The sequence below is a fragment of the Gigantopelta aegis genome, chromosome 10 (genome assembly GCF_016097555.1).
Source record: "Gigantopelta aegis isolate Gae_Host chromosome 10, Gae_host_genome, whole genome shotgun sequence".
Taxonomy (NCBI): Eukaryota; Metazoa; Mollusca; class Gastropoda; order Neomphalida; family Peltospiridae; genus Gigantopelta; species Gigantopelta aegis.
In genome coordinates, this window is record NC_054708.1 from 28706547 (window position 1) to 28728721 (window position 22175).

The 22175-nt window shown below is 34.5% G+C and overlaps 1 protein-coding gene across 1 annotated transcript in view; it reads right to left on the minus strand.

The window, feature by feature from the left end:
• Positions 1 to 500: 500 nt before the first annotated feature.
• LOC121382958 (WD repeat-containing protein 11-like) overlaps positions 501 to 22175 on the minus strand; it is a 40466-nt gene continuing 18791 nt past the window's right edge. The window contains exons 15-30 of the mRNA XM_041512649.1: positions 21191 to 21299; positions 20186 to 20337; positions 18654 to 18780; positions 17343 to 17449; positions 15257 to 15380; positions 14228 to 14396; positions 12988 to 13156; positions 12249 to 12314; positions 11457 to 11541; positions 9172 to 9369; positions 8315 to 8481; positions 7497 to 7591; positions 6995 to 7092; positions 5967 to 6047; positions 4500 to 4644; positions 501 to 2439 (exon numbers count right to left, since the gene is read on the minus strand). Coding sequence (XP_041368583.1) covers positions 2297 to 2439; positions 4500 to 4644; positions 5967 to 6047; positions 6995 to 7092; positions 7497 to 7591; positions 8315 to 8481; positions 9172 to 9369; positions 11457 to 11541; positions 12249 to 12314; positions 12988 to 13156; positions 14228 to 14396; positions 15257 to 15380; positions 17343 to 17449; positions 18654 to 18780; positions 20186 to 20337; positions 21191 to 21299 — 2035 coding nt within the window. The 3' untranslated portion in view covers positions 501 to 2296. The remainder of the gene's footprint in view (positions 2440 to 4499; positions 4645 to 5966; positions 6048 to 6994; positions 7093 to 7496; positions 7592 to 8314; positions 8482 to 9171; positions 9370 to 11456; positions 11542 to 12248; positions 12315 to 12987; positions 13157 to 14227; positions 14397 to 15256; positions 15381 to 17342; positions 17450 to 18653; positions 18781 to 20185; positions 20338 to 21190; positions 21300 to 22175) is intronic.

Genomic DNA, 22175 nt, shown 5'->3' on the forward strand with positions numbered 1-22175 from the left:
TACCTTTAAATGCCACAAATTTATTTCATTACAAACATTACAGGGAATGTACCCACTGAAATTAGTGTTGGAAGGTTTAAGCACTTTTTTTCTAACATCGGTTGATTAGAGAAACTTAATTAGAGTCAGCAAATGCATGCTCTCTTTCATAATCATCAACATTCTTATAAACAAATCAAACTATTACTTGTATTTGAACTCGGGAGAGAAAATGACCTGTGTGGGAAAGAAACGGGAAAGAAATGTTTTATTTAACGACGCACTCAACACATTTATTTACGGTTATTAAGAGACCAGTTGGAAATCGTGTGATGCATTTTTAATGGGGGGGGGAGAATCCTCCGATACCCTAATTAAGTATAATAGATGTTTAATGACACCCCAGCATGAAACATACATCGGCTATTGGATGTCAAATTATGGTAATCCCTAATTCAAAGTAAATATAATAACACACATTTCTAAAAAAAACCCGAACTAAACATAATAAATACATTAGAGAATAATAAAGTTTTTATTACAGCACAAGTGAACAACATCCAGTTCTCAGAAAGTTCTTCTCAAGTATAGAAGTTACAATTGTAAACTGTTCATGGACAACACCAGTGCTGATTAAAGTAATTAAATAATACACTTTCTTTGTATTGTTATATGTATAACATTCAGAATCACATGTAGGAAATAATTTGTACTGAAAATAAATATACATTCTCTATTTACATAGCACATTTAATTATCACAATTATTAAAATCCAGTTCACCAAAATACAGTGTATTGCAAATAATGATTTGATGACTTAACAAAACTGCAACCTCCGTTGGTTTTAACTGATAAGTTACAGCTTCACATAGATTTATAATGAGAACTGTATACTACCATATACACAACAGTAGACATTTTTTTCCCAACATACCTAAATTAATGTATTAGTTGATATAAATAAGATAAATATTAAGAGATTGGAAAAACGAGACAGCAGCTAGAATTGTGCGAGTATTTAACATGAACAATGGCAGTATGTGAGGCACAACCGTAATAGTTTTATTGGGAGTGTTATGAAAGAAAAAAGTGATAATATAATGATGGAAAGAAATAAGGGATCACACCAACACTTAAAGGAACGAGTGATGCATCTAAAACCCTCATCCATAGTGTCAAGAAGTTAACCATATTACTGAAATTCAATATCACATTACTGACATTGAATCCCATATTATGTCTAAAGTTTGTACTTTATACAGATATTAGGATGCTAATAGTGACTGAATTTGGTCTGCAGTATAAGTGTTCCCTTATTTCTTTCTCCCAGTATACAAATATCCACACTTAAGTCATCACACTTGAAGCTGGTAGGTACGGGGTTCACACCCTAGGACCAGCTTCCACCCAGAGCAAGTTTTAATGGCTCAGTATAGAGGTGTAAGGCAACTATGCCAACTCTTCTCTCAATCATCAACCCATAACCACTACCCAGTAATCCTTGCCTGGACACACAGCTAAGATAGCTGACGTGTGTGCACTGGACAGCGTGCTTGAAGCTTAATTGGATTTAAACAAAAATAAATTGAAATATATGAATGAACAAATATCATTGCAGTTAATTAAATTTGTAAAATAAATATAAAATGGAGTGGGATGGAAAGTTCTTATATGTACATATTGTGAGTGTAAACAGATGCAAGTATAAGACAACAGTGGATGCCTCATAACATACAATTGGTGGTGGTGTTAATAAAATGCTTTCCAATACAATTCTGAGATAGTCATTATGGTAAAACAAATCCTACAATAATTATCACAAGACAAGTATACTAATTTGTTTTATTCAATGGTCCCATTTTATTTCTCTTTCTAAAAAACAGAAAGAACTGTCTCAGAATGTTATATTACTATTAACATCCAGACACCACTAACAGGTTATATTCTGTATGTTAAGTAATATAAAAATTTGAAGAAAATACTGCTCCCAAATGAGAAAAAGAAATGATCAGGTTAATTTTTATAATCACAGCGATAAAACAGTGTTAAAACAAATTGTCCATTATTAGAAAAAAATACATTCCTAGGACTAGATTTTAAATTACCATGATCATAATTTTTCTTGTAAGTTATTACAGAAAGTCTTAATTTCTAAACATGAAAACAGCCCAAAATTAATTAATGCTATCTTCAGTTGGCATGACCATTAAGAAATGAATTTTGTTTTCATTGGTTTTAACACATTTTTGGTCAGCAATTCGGGTAGGTCTTACATATCCTTCTATCAGAAATTCTGTTGTAGTTCATTTGTCTCAATCATGTGAAAAGTATTTCCACTTCTTTTAGAAACTGTTCTCCTTTGTCTCCTGCAAGATTGCAGTAGTATTCAGCAGCTTTTCTCAATCCAATGTTGGTCAGGAACCGAGCGTATTCTAGGAATACAGCTTCTATCAAGGAAGCTATTTTAAAAAAGAGAAACTGAGTTAAGCCTGCAAGATCAACATATTAATAATAGGATAATCTTCTTCACAATAAACTATTAATAATCTCAAATTTGTGTTTCTCAAGAGAGAATTAATTTGTAAATTTAGAAGTTTTTTTTTATTTAATAATATTAAGATTACATGGTACATCAGACTCATCTGGCTATTACATAAATTATTATTATGAAATACAGTTATAAATTATTTTAATTGTCATAAACTTGAAAAATCCATCCTCTGATTAACACACTGTATGATTCTCCTTTCAATAAGGCAATCAAATGTAGGTTTTTGCCATAATAAATACAATAGCTAACATGAACTCTTTCGTAACATCTTTAAGACTGTACACCACCATTAATTACTCCAAGCAACTCAATACAATTTCTATGTCAGAATATATCTGTGAAAAATACAATATCAAAAGAGCTACATGGCTTCTAATTTTAGGTAGTACTACCTTGCAACAATCAAGATATGTTCACTACCAAAATGTTCTGTTAGCCACCTTTATGCCAGAGCACTTCCTAATTTGGTTGTTATACAAGTGGCAGGATACCACTTTCACAGTTGTTATCAGTACTAAAAGCAACAAGTAGCTTCAAACCAATGGGTTATTTAAATACTAAAGAGGTCAGCCTTCTCGTAATAATCACGAAAATATTTTAAAAGGCATTTCAGAATTTTGCATTATTTTTGTAATGAGGAACTATTTCCTAATGGGTTATTTAAATATTAAAGCCTTCTCGTAATAATCACGAAAATATTTCAAAAGGCATTTCAGAATTTTGCATTATTTTTGTAATGAGGAACTATTTCCTAATGGGTTATTTAAATTTTAAAGCCTTCTCGTAATAATCACGAAAATATTTCAAAAGGCATTTCAGAATTTTGCATTATTTTGTAATGAGGAACTATTTCCTAATGGGTTATTTAAATTTTAAAGCCTTCTCGTAATAATCACGAAAATATTTCAAAAGGCATTTCAGAATTTTGCATTATTTTTGTAATGAGGAACTATTTCCTAATGGGTTATTTAAATATTAAAGCCTTCTCGTAATAATCACGAAAATATTTCAAAAGGCATTTCAGAATTTTGCATTATTTTTGTAATGAGGAACTATTTCCTAATGGGTTATTTAAATTTTAAAGCCTTCTCGTAATAATCACGAAAATATTTCAAAAGGCATTTCAGAATTTTGCATTATTTTTGTAATGAGGAACTATTTCCTAATGGGTTATTTAAATATTAAAGCCTTCTCGTAATAATCACGAAAATATTTCAAAAGGCATTTCAGAATTTTGCATTATTTTTGTAATGAGGAACTATTTCCTAATGGGTTATTTAAATATTAAAGCCTTCTCGTAATAATCACGAAAATATTTCAAAAGGCATTTCAGAATTTTGTATTATTTTTGTAATGAGGAACTATTTCCTAATGGGTTATTTAAATATTAAAGCCTCCTTGTAATAATCAACAAAAGATTTCAAAAGGCATTTCAGAATTTTGTATTATTTTTGTAATGAGGAACTATTTCCTAAACCGGACTATATTAAGCTGATATAACAACTAAGGAGGTGATAAGTGGTGGTGTGGTGCCATGCCTTGGTGTTCACTTTGAGTATTACAAGATCAAAGGATTTAGTATTCCTAGAGTTCCATGTAAAACGTGTAAACCTTGCTAATAATAATGCCATTTTCTCAACTCATAAAATGTTATGCATCTATATTTTGCATATAGCACTATTTTTGCTTGAACAGCATTTAATGGACTATTGAACTGGTCTGAAATTGTACACTGATTATGCCAGCTGTAGCAAGATTTATCAGTGATATCATTGATATATGAATCCTGATATAAAAAAATTAATGATAACCAAGCCCTGTAAATGCCCACGGCAATCAGCAATACCGTGGAGTTTTTAATTCTCTACAGCACTTTTTTTTCCTTGGGACTATATTCAGTTTTTGTTTAATGGCATGTTTTTTTTTGCCATGGACATTTCCTTAATTGCAGGGGTTATATACACCCACCTGTTTCAGAAGTCTTTTCAAGCACACCAAATTGTAAACAAGCTTCGATGAAGCAGGCAGCTCTGTCGAATGATCTCATGCCATACAACATCTCCACTACTTTAACAAACTGGCCCAGAGATAACAACACAAGCAATGCCTTGCTCTGGAAAACACAAGTATTAAGCATCGAACTAAAAATGTGAACTGTAAAACATTTAAAGTTTAGCATAAATAAACTAGACCACCCATGTATTACATTGTCACTGGTCTGGAAAAAAAGGTTTGTTTTATTTAACGACACCACTGGAGCACACTGATTCATTGGACTGAAAGAACCATGCCAAGACACAACAAACATTTTTGTCTACCTCAGCAATAAAATGTTAACACATAAAAATAAATCTTCAAGAAATTCTATGATTTAAGAGGCAGTATGCTAATAACTCAACAAGCAGAAGGAAATGATTTATTTAACGACGCACACTCAACTCATTTTATTTACGGTTATATGGCGTCGGACATATGGTTAAGGACCACACAGATATTAAGAGAGGAAACCCACTGTCACCACTCCATGGCCTACTCTTTTCGATTAGCAGCAAGGGAACTTTTATATGCACCATCACAGACAGGGTAGTACATACCACGGCCTGGAACTAGAAATAGCCAAATGGGCCCACTGACGAGGATCGATCCCAGACCGAACGCGCATCAAGCGAACGCTTTACCACTGGGCTACGTCCCGCCCCTTTTACTCAATAAGCATGCAACTTTCAAGTAACACTGTTTCAATATTAATCATTGATATATTTAGGTTCACCTGCATCCCGACCCATTTGTCAAAACAAACCTTCCGACCATCCTGTATTAACATCCATATGATCACCTAATGTACCATACTTCAGCATATGCATACCTTTTCTAAACCGGCCTCGGTGGTGTCGTGGCAGGCCATCGGTCTACAGGTTGGTAGGTACTGGGTTTGGATCCCAGTCGAGGCATGGGATTTTTAATCCAGATACCGACTCCAAACCCTGAGTGAGTGCTCCGCAAGGCTCAATGGGTAGGTGTAAACCACTTGCACCGACCAGTGATCCATAACTGGTTCAACAAAGGCCATGGTTTGTGCTATCCTGCCTGTGGGAAGTGCAAATACTCGTAAAAAAAGAGTAGCCTATGTGGCGACAGCGGGTTTCCTCTAAAAAACAGTGTCAGAATGACCATATGTTTGACGTCCAATAGCCGATGATAAGATACAAAAATCAATGTGCTCTAGTGGCGTCGTTAAATAAAACAAACTTTACTTTTACTTTACCGTATCTAAATTCAAACTGGCTTCTGTTAATAATCAAATCAGCTATGACATTAAACATTAAACTTGTAGATGTTCAACATTGATTAAATTTAGACAAAGAGTCCATTGTGTTTTCTTTAATACTTCTATTAAATATGGTAAACAAATCAACAGATAGAATAACCTCTCACCTTATGATTAACCTGGGTGCTGCAGAGATGGTCCGCCCAGCGTTTGATGACTTCTGAACACTCGGCAAAGTTCAGACTTGACTAAAATAAAAAAGAAGATACCAACCAGTCATACTGTAAACACACCTCACTCATGTGGTTAATTCAAAAGTAACCGTTTATTTTAATAATCTTCTAACAAAAGATAAAAAGCAATAATTTGGGTTGTTTGAATGACACCCCAGCATATTTTAAACTATAGCCATTTAGTGTCAGCTAGTTTTGGAGTGGTTTGTTTTTAGATATATGGCTTTGAGAGTGAGAAAGAAAACTTCTGTCACATAGGCTAATCATACAACACAACATCTCAATGGATCTTTATATGTGTTTTTTCTCATAGGACAGAAATTACAATGGCCTTGGAAATACTAGTGGAATGCTAGTTGGGGCAGTACAGGTAAAACCTAATGAATCCATCGTGAGCAACCAATTGTATGACTGGGTGAGCCTCAGGTGCACACTCCAACGTGCTACATCCTGCCCAATCAAAAGATGGTAAAAATTAGAACATTGGAGAAAACTTGAGGTGTTTTCTCTTTTATGGATACATTACCTGTCCTCAAACAAGTGCACTCCCCCCTCACCCCCTTACGGCTAGTAGTCTGGTCCGAACATCCCTAAAGCCAATGGGATGGCCTAAAGTCTTCTACTGTATGCTCCCTCTAGTTCCGGTCACGAGACTGTAACTTTCTTCTATTTTCCTTCACTAATTTTGTTTAGACTACCCGGGATTTTTTAAAAATGACTGGTAATGTATACCGTAACCTAAGATTGTCTCTTTAAAAAAATAAACAACAACAACATAATCTGTGTTCATGGAAAGTTATATTTTAAATATATCCATCTTTTCACCATCAGGTGTGCACTAACCTGCCACTGTTTTGTAAAGTATTTATTACAGTTGAAGAGATGTGGTATTAACCCATCATCAGCCCAACTCCATAAGCTCATAAATAATTAAATCAGATGACGACTTTGTTTAAGAGTACCTTTGCCAGCCACACAGCCTTGTCCCATGATCCATAGGTCTGTAGGTATCGGCAGGCATCCAGACCTTTGTCTATCAGGCACAACAACTGAACACCTTCTGTAAATAGATTTACAAACTTAACGAATAAACAAACACAATTTTTGTAATGGCTGACATATAGTCGATTTCAAATTTAATTGGTGTTTTTTTTTATTCATTTCAATTAATTTTTTTTATTCAAGAACCCTAAAACCAATATGTTATGAATAAATATTTGGTTTCAAAGGGGTGTTTTATGCTTTGATTAAGAAGATGTCATATATAATATAGCACCACAGTATGTATTCTCTAAGATATAAAAATTATGTTTGATTTTTGAAAAGAATAATTTATTTTTATATTCTGGATAGATTTTATATTCTTGAAAATGAATTATAATTGAATATAGTCACTCACTCTTACTAATAGGTAGCTTAAACATAATTTTCTATCATTTGAAAACTTGCCAACTAACCATTTACCTGAAAGTTTTCCATTTGCAATCAGATTTGTGGCCACAAGTTTTATTGTGCTCTGGGAAGCTCCAGAAGAACGAATACTTGCAACTAAGCAGGCTCTACAACAGAAAACATGATAAACAGTAACGCTTGTTTAAATTTGTTTAATTACACCACTAGAGCAGATTCATTTATTTTAATCATCAGCTATTGGATGTCAAACATTTGGTAATTGTGACATATAGTCTTAGAGGAATTCTGCTATATTTTTCTATTAGCAGCAAAGGATCATTTATATGTCCTTTCCCAAAGGCAGGACAGCACATACCACAATCGTTAATATACCAGTCACGATATGACCAATGCATGTTACTACTGACTTTCAATTCAATCCCACATTACAACTTTGTATGGAATACAGACATTAGTACGCTAGTAGTGAATTAAATCTGGTCAACAGTTCCAGGTGTCCTTTTATTTATTTCTATCAGTTTTCATTACCTATATGTTTAAAAATATCTTGGTACATATCAAAGTGATACGTCCCACTTAGTGTTACGCGAAATGGGATGTATCAGTTCGACATCATTGATTGGCACACTACAACCTTACAGGAACATCAACCACATGAGTTGAGTGATATAAATTAAGATCGATTACGGGTAATAAATAGGATATTAAACTCGCTACCATTTTGTATCATGTTTATGTCCCTCATGAAATAATTTTCATTGTCACTTGCTAAAGTTCGTGACAATTGAAAATTATTTCACTCAGGACATAAATATGATAAGAAATGGAAGCTCGTTTAATATCCTATAAATAAATCTGTAATACCTCACCTTAGACTATCGATGTAATAGTTCTCGTTATCCGCTTCTGTTTCTAGCAGGAGCTGCACTGCCCGGTCGGTCTGTCCCAGTAACATGTAGTTCTCGGCACACTTCTGAGTGTGGTCGTACGTGGAGCGCTTGCTGTCATGTAGCGACACTCTGTCCAGCTGATATTTCTGTCAGAACGATGCATGCTTTAGTATGCTATTCTTACATCATGACACATGAATATCTCTTCTAGGGTGTATCATTTAAAACAAACAGTTAAATGTTTTTAGGATGTCATTCTTATTTTACGATATGTGAATACGACAGACTTTAGTTATTATAAGCAGTTCAGTGATTGTATGTAATACATTTCACTATAATATAAGAGTTTTCCAGGCTATTTTTTTATTGGAATGTTTCTTCTATGATGAGAACAGACTTTTTCATTATCTGTTTTACAATTTAAAAAAAAAAAACATTTATTATTAAGGCATATAGAGTACTTGGTTTTCAATGGTTTTCAATTATTAAATTAAGGTAAATAAGAATAATGCATTTGTTGTTCAAAATGATATGGTTTTACAAGTTTTAAATAACCATAACCAACAACTGGTTTGTTAGTTATACGAAATTAACATTGTGGTTGGTTGACTGAAATGCAGCTTAAAAGACCAATGAAAATGTTTTTGATATATCTTGTGAAATATAAAATATATTTGTTTTTTTAATCTTTGGTTTCTTCTTTCTTTATCTCATTTTCTAACAAAACAATTACAGACCAGCAGGACAAAAACAATAACAAACAGATTAAATTATAGATTTTAACATCACAATTTCTGTTTAAACACTTAAAAGGTGACTATAAAAAATAAGTTTACTTTAAAACTCTGGTTGTCGACAACTGCATCATAACACCGTTCCAGGGGCTGATCCCTGAACAGCTGCGTCAGCAGTTTCTTCTTCTCGATCTCCTCGGGGTTATCCAACAACACTAGGTCATTGGTCTCCTTGTAGTCGGGGGTCTGAGGAACAAACAGGTTACTCGTGTCGCTGTTTGAGGGCACCCGACTGGGAGACTGTAACAAAAACAAAATGCACAAGTAAAATATTAGCAGTTCTGTAGGAGGAATATTTATCAGTGTCACGGTTATGTCAGCACATTTGAGTCACATTGGAATTTACAATAAAGATAACCAGCAAAGACCAGTTTGCATGCACTTAGCCACAGACACAATGATAGAGCACAGGTTGGAACAGTTGTATAACTTGTGTCTAATCCATTTGTTCTTTTAAAAAAAGCAATAAAATATGTTTTTTAAAATCTATGTTTTGTTACCAATTGGTGTTGAATGCAAGAATCTGGTATTGATTCAATGACATTCTAAAGTAGTCAAAATTTAAATTCATGATCTCACAAATACAAAAATACTGAAATGGTTATATGATTCATTTTGATATTTTCTGTTATCTTACTTTATTAGTTCAACTGTTGTTCATCTTGTTTTAGTTTCAAATCCGAAAGATACAGAGACAAACTGCGGACGGAAATCAAAGCCTTGGAAGTTCTACTTCCAGTGGACAGAATGGTACATAGCCAGAAGCTGAATAGCCAGACTGTATTTTGACTTGTCATCTCCTAATTCCAGTTTAAAATTTTCTTCACAGATAATATATCATACTACATGAAAATGGAGCTGCAGCATTGAATAACACACATTTCAGAAGTGGATGGCTGATGGGAGTTAAAATCATTTAATTTATTATTTTTTATTTTACAAAGAATGGAAAATTCAAATAGCAAACTTGATCATGCATAAATAATGTTTTATAACAGATGTTTATGATGGAAATTTCGATTTACTATGTTGTAAAACTCTAAGAAAAAAAGAAGTTTGTTTTGTTTAATGACACCACTAAAGCACATTAATTAATCATCGGCTATTGGATGTCAGACATTTGGTAATTCTGACTCACAGTCATCAGAGGAAACCCCAAACAGTTTTCCTAATGCAGCAAGATACATACCACTGCATTTGACAATTTGTGGTGCATTGGTTAGAATGAGAAAAACCAAGCAGTTGAATGGATCCACTGAGGTGGTTTGATCCTGCGACGCAAGCACCTCAAGCTAGCACTCAACCGACTGAGCTAAATCCCGCCTCTTTATATGTAACAGTTATTTGTTTTTTAATACATGTCTGCGACAATACATAGTGCTCACCCGCAAAAAAACTATATAATAATAAATCAGTGTCCTATTGAGTCTAATATAGAGTTACCTTGCTTGAAGACTGGACCTTTGTTGACCTCAGATAATGAAGACCTATTGAGTCTAATATAAAGTTACCTTGCTTGAAGACAGCACCTTTGTTGACCTCAGATAATGAAGACCTATTGAGTCTAATATAAAGTTACCTTGCTTGAAGACAGCACCTTTGTTGACCTCAGATAATGAAGACCTATTGAGTCTAATATAAAGTTACCTTGCTTGAAGACTGGACCTTTGTTGACCTCAGATAATGAAGACCTATTGAGTCTAATATAAAGTTACCTTGCTTGAAGACAGCACCTTTGTTGACCTCAGATAATGAAGACCTATTGAGTCTAATATAAAGTTACCTTGCTTGAAGACAGCACCTTTGTTGACCTCAGATAATGAAGACCTATTGAGTCTAATATAAAGTTACCTTGCTTGAAGACTGGACCTTTGTTGACCTCAGATAATGAAGACCTATTGAGTCTAATGTAAAGTTACCTTGCTTGAAGACAGCACCTTTGTTGACCTCAGATAATGAAGACCTATTGAGTCTAATATAAAGTTACCTTGCTTGAAGACTGGACCTTTGTTGACCTCAGATAATGAAGACCTATTGAGTCTAATATAGAGTTACCTTGCTTAAAGACTAGACCTTTGTTGACCTCAGATAATGAAGACCTATTGAGTCTAATATAGAGTTACCTTGCTTGAAGACTAGACCTTTGTTGACCTCAGATAATGAAGACCTATTGAGTCTAATATAGAGTTACCTTGCTTGAAGACTGGACCTTTGTTGACCTCAGATAATGAAGACCTATTGAGTCTAATATAGAGTTACCTTGCTTGAAGACTGGACCTTTGTTGACCTCAGATAATGAAGACCTATTGAGTCTAAAATAAAGTTACCTTGCTTGAAGACTGGACTTTTGTTGACCTCAGATAATGAAGAGCTACTGTCCAGAAGTGTAACTCTGACTCGTCTCCAAATATTCTGAAAACAAAAATATATTAACCCTTCAGTACTGCCAGACTGAGTATAAAATATGATATGCAAAACTAATTAAAATTAATTTGTTCAAATGGAAGGAAGGAAATGTTTTATTTAACGATGCACTTAACACATATTTATTTACGGTTATATGGTGTCAAAATTTGTTCAATTAGCATAAAATTACTCACAAACACCTAATGTATCATATTTCGTTGCAGGCATGCACCCTAACATACTTTAACAGAACTAGTGTCTGAAGATGGCCGAAATCCACAGATGCAACTATGAGTTGTGTTTCAGTGATCTGAGACTTATAGTTGATGAAAAGCAGAGTTAAATACGAAAAATTGCATAGAGTTAAATGCAAAGGTTGATGCTGCCATGATCACAGCAATCAGAAATGTAAGAATAAATCTTGCCTTCTGACATAATTAAAATCAAATATACACGTCAACCTATAAGGAAAACCAGTTCTCGGTAACCAAACCCATCATTTTACATAACACACATTTTATTAAAATGTTTAAACGTTATTTTTGTATTAGACTTAAAAAAGGATTAAAAAAAAAAAAAAACTATGGATAAAATATTAATGTATGGCAATGATTTTTATGCCTTGGTCAGCTTACAGCAAACAATTAAGTTTTTTTTATATTGGTCATAGGTAAATAATTCTGCATGTTCAAATTATTTGTGGAATCCAATACCTGGCAGTGAGAAGACACCGCTGTGCTGTTCCAAACTGACAGTTCCGCAGGTAATCAAGCAACTCGCTGAAATTAAGACGGATATAACTGATAGGTGTATAAATATGAAATCAGTATGACAAACATGAATCCCAGTACTTCAGTAATAAGACAAAAATATGATTTGATAAATTAAACAATTTGTAGACTTAAGGCTTAATATACCTATTCCTCTTTGTGGTTTTAACCTCTCAACCAACAGGATATCCACAAAAATGCATGCCCATTATACCAACATTTCAACAAAAAAACCCGAACCATTTCATATTAAAAAAATGTAGTCTCTTAGCATCATGCAATTAAATAAATGAAACGTGTACAAAGATAATATCGACACTGACACTGGCATATATGGATAAAGGACTTTTCAGATTTTGAAACGTTTTAATTAAATGAGGTTAATTTGTGATGGTGCTGCATCCTCTCTTCTAATATATGATTTTAGTACATAACCATAAAAAGTATTTTACTTCTCAATATAGTTCATGCAGCGACTATGCAAAATATTACAATTTACCACAAAACATTAAATTAAATTTAAAACTAATTGTTCATCTTGTTTGAAAATTTTGAATAGGTGGCTTTAAAACAACAATAAGTCACTTCTATATAAAAAAAAACCCACAAACATATTGTAACCTGTAAATAAAGGCAACTTATTTCTCATTATGTGGCCTATACAGACCAGTTTTCAGTGTACCTGTCAATGAGATTTAACTGCGTATTGACAGCTCTCTGTATTTCCTGATCATCTTCTCTCATTCCGTCCAGCTCAAAGCTGAGTTCGTCTGTCCACGGTTGATGCTGCAGGATACACTTGAGAAGCTGGGAGGCTTTCGGAGGCAACAGGTATGGACTCATCAGAGGATCTGTAGATAGAAAACACAGGAAGTATCTTTCAATCAACGTAGTCAAATCAAACAATTAGCTCCATTTTCAATTCTGATGAACCATTCTACACTCAGCATCAAAATTACCTTCAAGAAATTATGCAACATTTTCTAATTGGGTTTAATGGTACGGGACATTTGCAAATTCAGTAGCACCAAAACCAACCCTCACCCGCATTCGACCCGGGTCTGGCTGTTTGTGCTCCCTTGCACAGATGATCCCCTCTCCAACCCAACCCAAACCTTTTCCTGTCCTGGACTGATAAGCCAGCAAAAGTAGACACCTGCGCCCATGACAGATGTGTGTTACAACAGCTTGTTCTGAATGTGCATGTTAAAACTTATGACCTGACCTGACCTAAAAAAAAATAGATTTTTTTCATTTTTTTCTCTTTTTTTTATATACACAATTTTGTTTTTATTCTTATGTCCACTTGAGATTCAAGCATGCTGTCCTGGGCAGATACGTCTCAGTTATTTTGGATGTCAGTGATAATGAAGTCAGTATAGTGTCCTCACACTTCCCCATCTGGGTTATTTAACGACACCCCAGCACAAAAATACACATTAGGCTGGCACAGAGATGCAACCCCAGTATCTACCATTTGAGCCATCCTTTGGAAGTTTATAATCAATCAGTTGGTTGCCAATAAATATGATCAGCTGTTAATAAAGATTTTGAAACCAATTTCTGTAATTCATTTAAACAGAAATATATTAATCAGATTGATTTTAAAAATACAATATGAATAATTAGTAAGAAATATCAAGTGAATCATTTTGAATGCAATATACTATTGACAATAAGCAAAGATTTTTTTTTTTCAAATTGGTAATAGCCATAATAATTCCAAATGAAGATGGAATGCTTTCAATGATTTTTGTTTGTTTTGTTTCGTTTTGTTTTGTTTTGTTTTGTTTTTATTTTGTTTGTTTTGGGGCATTTTTTGTTTGATTTTGTTTGTTGTTTTGTTGTACTTGTTTTGGGTGGGGGAGTCAGTACAATTACCGACATAATATTACAGAATCTGATGTGGATTAACATGTTACCTTGGAGATCCCACTGCTCGATGCTGGAGTTGGCAATCTTCAGAGCCAGATCAAAGACATGAACACATCCGGATGTCGTGACAACACAAGGGCGGTCAGACCCCGCCCACTCAGCATCCACGATCTTGGCAATGTCCTTAGGACTCTTGATGAAATGGACAATTTCCGACTATAATTAAACAAAAATTAAATGTACTGCCTACAACAGTATTTGTTTTTATTTTCCTTGTTTTCTGTTTTTTGTTTATTAGTGAAGTATATTTCCCCCCTATGTATTGAGAGCATCTATGACATAAGTTTCACTAATTTAGGATTTATAGTCTGTGAGAAATGGAGCTAAATTTAAAATCTGTGCGATAACAAAACAAGCATTCTGAAGGTACTGCTAAAGCAATATATGTCACCTAATGAACCCAACATTGTTTCATGTCTCCTAAATTCAAGGGCCATACTTCTGTAAAAAGAGGGTAAATCACCATGAAAGTTAAACTTTATCAGTAACGGTACATGAAAATTACTGATTAGGAGTGTTATGTTTTGTAGCTTATTCAGTTATTAGTCCCCTATTGGTTCAACTGGAGGGGACTATAGGTTTCATCTCTGTCCTTCTGTCGGTCTGTCTGTCTGTCCATCTGTCAGTCTATCCGTCTGTCCCAAATATAATTTTCTGGATGTTTTTCTTAGAATGCCTTGAGATTTTGTGTATAGCATTATCATGTACGGTTACAGATGAAATTTAACTTTCATGGTGATTTATCCATTTTTAACATGAGTTATGGCCCTTAAACTTAGGAGATGTGAAAATTTGTTTTCCAGATTTTTGTTTTGCAATGCCTGAAGATATTGAGATGAAATGGTGTATATACCTTGTTTAGTTAATCAAAACCACGGAATTCACAGTACTATACATGTATCTCAGTGTAATGTCTTGCAGTGGAAATTTTCTGACCTCTAAGCTTAAAAACATGTGTTAGTGTTCTCATAACCAAGAATGCTGAACGCTGAATGATTCTACAACAATAGACATACTTTCCCGTCCTGATTGATATCCCAGACAACAAGGCCATCGTTATGCAGCGTGAAAAACTTGAAGTTTTCTCTGCCAGGAGCAAAGCGAATCTTCTTAATCCAGCCCCGACTAGATGGAGTTGTTCTGAGGTTTAAGAAAATTAAATACATTTACAGGTAATATTGAAAACAAATTACAAAGTATACATTTATATCATTAATTGCTTACTATATAGTATAAATTTTAAACATTTGCACCATTTAGAAATGATTTAGAATAAAAACTGCAAGGTTTTAAAAAGTTTGATGTTACAGTGAGCTTTTCATCAAAGACTATGGGTAGTGCTACAATACAGAAATCCAGAAAAATCCACATGATCATGAGTATAAATATAAAAATATAGAGGGCCCTAATATAGCTGAAGCTTTTTTTTTTAACCAAAAGTCAGCTCAAGTCACCAAGTTATTAGTGGTAGTGTGAAATTGAAGTCACTGTAATATTTTAGACCCAATCCATATTTAAAAACCAAAATAGCACAACAGATGTCAAGATACCGACTTGTTTAAGTGTCATAGCTCAAATATTGTCTGTCCATTGTTTTACTTTGACTCGAGACTATACATCAATACATGTCATGCCATTTGTAATTGACAAGCCAAGCGTTTAAGTTTTTGGTTCTCGGACAGATTCATTTCAATAATGGGTTTTTTCATTATTCGCACAAATTGACAGAACAGAACAGAACAGAACTTGATTTCCCTCAAAGCCACCATCCCTAAATTATATATACATATACACGTATACGTTAAGTGACAAGTGTTTATAACAAACACATAAGTAAGATTAAGCTAGATAAAATAGGTTTTCCGGAGGTAAAGTGGTTATTTATAATATTAATAAGTTCACAAAGTTTTTTAAGGATGCTGACACATTTACAGTTGAACAGTTCTCTGAATTTAATTACATTTGGTCTAATAACATAGTATGGTTTTAGTAATCTTTTTTGTTCCTTGTTGAATTTAGCACAAATAAAAATATAATGAAACTCATCTCCGACATCGCCTATATTACATAATGAACATGTTCTATCTTCTTTTGGAACGTTGGACTACCTGCCCTTTTCAGTTGGTAAGACATGATTAGATATACGAAACTGGAGAAAAATAGTATCATTTTTCCTGTTAAGTATATTAAAGTAACTTTCAAAGTCTCTGTTTTCTTTAAAAAGCAGGTACCGTATATCGCTGTGTATTAGCCGACTTTTTGATACAAAATTTATCAAGTCAAAGGCTGGGGTCGGCTTATCTAAGGAGTCAACATTTTATAGTAAATGTAAAGTTAGAACAGTGACGTCACGGCTCGACTCGATCTATTGTCATTATTGTGCTCTGCATTTCCGCTTTCATAAAGGTTTAATATTGCATTTTAACACAAGCTATTACAAATAAAAGATATTAAAATTGTATATATATGTTCATCTTTAATAAATGTTGGTGTTTAAAAGTTATTTAGTAATATTTATCTGTTTAAACAACAATAAATGGTGACCGATCAAAACAATTTCGGAAAACTTCGCAGGTCACGTGTCATTACAAAACTGCTTACTAAACCGGTGAACACGTTAATTGTTCCAGCTTCATTTGTTTTGTTTGTCGGCTTGGGATTAATCGACACGGGTGGTTGGGTATGGTAGGGTATAGCCGACTACATGTAGTAATGAAAAGACCGATTAGCACAATCAACAATGCAAACAGTCACTGTGTTTTTAACGTGTGGCTGCAATCAAGAATGTTTAGGTATATTTCGCTATCTTGGTACTTATATTTTACGAGAAATAAATTAACCGGACACCGTTTCTATAAACAGAAATCGGCTACTGCTTCCGGATAAGTTTGCTGTGACAAATGACGTTTGAAAGCAGATGTACTTTGTCATTTTGTAGACCACACAGACATCTAACTTGGTTAGTTTTATATAGGGGGGTCGGCTTATATACAAGGTCTATAATTTTAAAGCCGATTTGGATGGTGAAACTAGGGGGTCGGCTAATGCATGGAGTCGGCTAATACACAGCGATATACGGTATGTAAACAATATGAAACCAACCTGGATATCTTGGCTTTGAGATCCCAGAGACACTGAGTTCCATCCACATCACCAAACACCAGGAAGTCACCTTTCCAGGCCAAACAAGTCACTGTGCTTAAACCACTCTGAAAAATATTAATGAATATTGAATGCTGATAGCAGATGAGAGTAAAATATAATTCACACATTAACAAAAACAATTTGTATTTATTGAAAACAAGCAAAGGGTAGATTGATGGGTTAATGTATACTGATGTAAACAAATATGGGAACACATGGTATTGTAGACCAAATTTATTTCACCACTAGAATAGTAGTGTCTGTATAACAACACAAACATGTCATATGGGATTGACCGTCTGTAATGTGAATTGAAGTTAATGTTTTATTTAACAACGCACTTAACATATTTTATTTACGGTTATATGGTGTTAGACATATGGTTAAGGACCACACGGGTATTGAGAGAGGAAACCCGCTGTCGCCACTTCATGAGCTACTCTTTTCAATTAGCAGCAAGGGATCATTTATATGCACAATCTCATAGACAGGACAGCACATACCACAACCTTTAATGTACCAGGCGTGGTGCACTGGCTGGAGCGAGAAATAGCCCAATGGGCTCACTGACGGGGGGTCGATCCCAAACCAACCGTGCATCAAGCGAGCACTTTACCACTGGGCTACATCTCGCCCATAATGTGAATTGAATGTAAGGAACACAGAGTTATCTTCCTGATACTATGGATGAGGGTTCTGGTTGCTGTCATTGTTTGCTGGTTTTGTTTGTGTGTTCCATCAGTATATATTGATATGGCATTAAATTCTTATTTATTTAAAAAGAAAATGGTATTTTCTTGTTGCTGAAGTCATAATATTTAACCATTTCAGATATGTCTGTAAAGTTTGTTTTGTTTAACGACACCACTAGAGTACATTGATATATTAAACATCGGGTATTGGATGTCAAACATTTGGTAATATGTATACACTCATAGTCAATAGAGGAAACCCGCAACATTTTCTTAATGCAGCAAGGGATCTTTTATATGCACTTTCCCACAGACAGGGAAGCACATACCACGGCCTTTGACCAGTTGTGGTGCACTGGTTGGAACAAGAAAAACCCAATCAGCTGAACCGATCCACTGAGGTGGTTCGATCCTGCGACGCAAGCACCTCAAGCGAGCGCTCAACCGACTGAGCTAAATCCCGCCCAGACATGTCTGTATTTTCTGCATTCGGTTCATGACCTTGTCAATCCAACATAATTAACAGACAATCTTTAGAGTAATATCAAGTAACATGGCACAAAGCATAAACACTAACATCTGGTGGTATCTTGGTCACATCTGAAATCAAGTTTCCTTCCACAATGAAATGAAAGACAGTCCCATCTTTGTCAGTCATCACAAAATGTTCACGAACACTCATTTTGGATTGAGTCTTTTTTTCCCTGTAACAAGACAATCACAAGTGATCAATATTCACACTGTTATCATACAGCATATGACAGTTAGAAAAACTAATACAAAGTTAACAAAACAACAACTTAAGACTTTTCTTTAAATCTGGAACTGTACATGTAAAATAAAAACAAAAGTTTAATTTATAATAAAAGAGTTTAAAAACAGTAAAAGTAGTGTTACTCCCTGAGTGTTTTGTGATATCATAATTTATCAGCATGAGTTGATAAAAGTATGAAATCTGAAGCTTGCCAAGGATTTTTATACTTTTATCAATGAGTGCTGATAAATTATGATATCACTAGACACGAGGGGAGTATTCTTTTTATCATCCATTATCAATTCTTTTCATTTGCGACAATTGTAAACAATGTCAGTAATGTGGGTTGAATGTCACTATATTTGGCAGTGGTAGACTTGTTAACTAGCAGAACGACAGTGGCGTGACGTCACTAGTGATAGGTTTAGCGCTGAAAGTTACACAGTCACGTAACAAAAGAAGCAATATCTCCTAGGAGAATATCGCAGGCGATATCGCAAACTACAGTGCCAGCGATATTTCCTACAAAAGCCTTTAATGGATGATAAATATTAGTACTACTAATGAAAAGCTCCTGACATTGAGTTTGGCAAAACAAGAAAACACTAAACGTACTTGCCACCTGCGTGCTCCGACATACCCGACGATGTTGTGGAGGTGTCAATCTCACTACATCTTGTAATGGCATATAAACCCCGAGAACGCAGTGTTAAAAACCAGTAAAAGTAGTGTTATATTAATAGCACTAATGAAAAGCTCCTGACATTGAGTTTGGCAAAACAAGAAAACACTAAACGTACTTGCCACCTGCGTGCTCCGATATACCCAACGATGTTGTGGAGGTTTCAATCTCACTGCATCTTGTAATGGCATATAAACCCCAAGACAGCAGTGTTAAAAACCAGTAAAAGTAGTGTTATATTAGAAGCACTAATGAAAAGCTCCTGACATTGAGTTTGGTGAAACAAGAAAACACTAAACGTACTTGCCACCTGCGTGCTCCGACATACCCGACGATGTTGTGGAGGTGTCAATCTCACTACATCTTGTAATGGCATATAAACCTTGAGACAGCAGTGTTAAAAACCAGTAAAAGTAGTGTTATATTAATAGCACTAATGAAAAGCTCCTGACATTTGAGTTTGGCAAAACAAGAAAACACTAAACGTACTTGCCACCTGTGTGCTCCGATATACCCGACGATGTTGTGGAGGTGTCAACTCACTGCATCTTGTAATGGCATATAAACCCCAAGACAGCAGTGTTAAAAACCAGTAAAAGTAGTGTTATATTAGTAGCACTAATGAAAAGCTCCTGACATTGAGTTTGGCAAAACAAGAAAACACTAAACGTACTTGCCACCTGCGTGCTCCGACATACCCGACGATGTTGTGGAGGTGTCAATCTCACTGCATCTGGACCCATGTCCACTTTTGTCCAAATCGTCTGACCCACTGTCCAACAATTTCTTCTTCATGGTTTTCAAACTGTGTGATGGCGACCAAACCTGTCGTAAATATAAAGGAAAACACACTAAATTAGACACAGACAATGGTCTTTTATGGAAATGAGTACAGTATTATATTTATTACAATTAGAATTACTGAACAAAAATCAAACAATTAATTCGTCCAACACATTTCAACTTATTTTCATGCTTATATCCAATTAAGGTTCAAGCACGCTGTCCTAGGCACACACCTCAGCTATCTGGGCTGTCTGTCCAGGACAGTGGGTTAGTTGGTAGTGAGAGAGAAGAGGGTGTAGTGGTATTGCACCTACCCATTGAGTCGTTAAAACTTGCTCTGGGTGGGAGCTGGTACCGGGCTCCGAACCCTGTACCTACCAGCCTTATGTCCGATGGCTTAACCACGACACCACCGGGGCCGGCCTTCCAACACAATTGTGAAAATTGTGAAAAAGCACAGAGCTAAGACAAGAGATTGATAATAATGCTGCTTACCTAATGTCATATGTCAGATATTATTTGGTTTTTTAAATAGTTTGTATGCATTACTTTTGTTGTCGAGTATTGTGAGATTCATTATTTACCAACATGACATCATTCAGTGGTCAATTTATTTGGCAATTTATCAATAAATAATTGTATTCCTATGTCATATGCTAATGAACTTTGCACAAACGATACTGTCAATGCATAAAACAATTGTATTCAAACAAATATTTTGTTAATTATGTGAACTGACAGCTAGCATTTTTTTTTTTTTTTAATTCATGAAACACAAAATTGCTGATCAAGGTCAATACTTCTCAAAATGCATATCTCTTAAGATGCGAAATAGCTTATGGGGTATCTCTGCCACCATGGAGTAATAAAGAAAAAGTAACAGAATACGCACAATAGCAGTAGGTCTAGGAAACGTTTTCGGAAGTTCTCTTATAATGGTCAGTGATTTCAAGTCCCACAACTCCAAAGGTTTATCCTTGAAGCCCAGCACAAAAAACTGCCTGAAAATATAAGTTCCATTTATTGATTTAACATATCTAATGATGAAATAAAAGCACTGTTAAAACCAACATTTATAATTATCTTTTCTTAAGAGAGTAAAATAATAATAACAATTATAGTATATGCAGCTATACCTTTTTCTATGTACCTGTAATCAAGTTAAGCCAAATATTTATGGCAACAATGAAATTTGTTCACGATATACAATATTACAGTAATTATAAATCCAATTTACTTTGCTTTTGTAGGTAATGAAAATTTGATTAAAAAAGCATTTCTCACAAGTCTAAAATAAATATTTTACAATCTGTATTTAAACATTTTTTTTTATAAATGCCGATCCTGTTTTATCTTCTATAACAGGTCTTACTTAAGGTGTGATATCTGCATTGATTCTAATGGTCTTTTATCTTCTATAACAGGTCTTACTTAAGGTGTGATATCTGCATTGATTCTAATGGTCTTTTATCTTCTATAATAGGTCTTACTTAAGGTGTGATATCTGCATTGATTCTAATGGTCTTTTATCTTCTATAACAGGTCTTACTTAAGGTGTGATATCTGCAATGATTCTAATGGTCTTTTATCTTCTACAACAGGTCTTACTTAAGGTGTGATATCTGCATTGATTCTAATGGTCTTTTATCTTCTATAACAGGTCTTACTTAAGGTGTGATATCTGCATTGATTCTAATGGTCTTTTATCTTCTATAACAGGTCTTACTTAAGGTGTGATATCTGCATTGATTCTAATGGTCTTTTATCTTCTATAACAGGTCTTACTTAAGGTGTGATATCTGCATTGATTCTAATGGTCTTTTATCTTCTATAACAGGTCTTACTTAAGGTGTGATATCTGCATTGATTCTAATGGT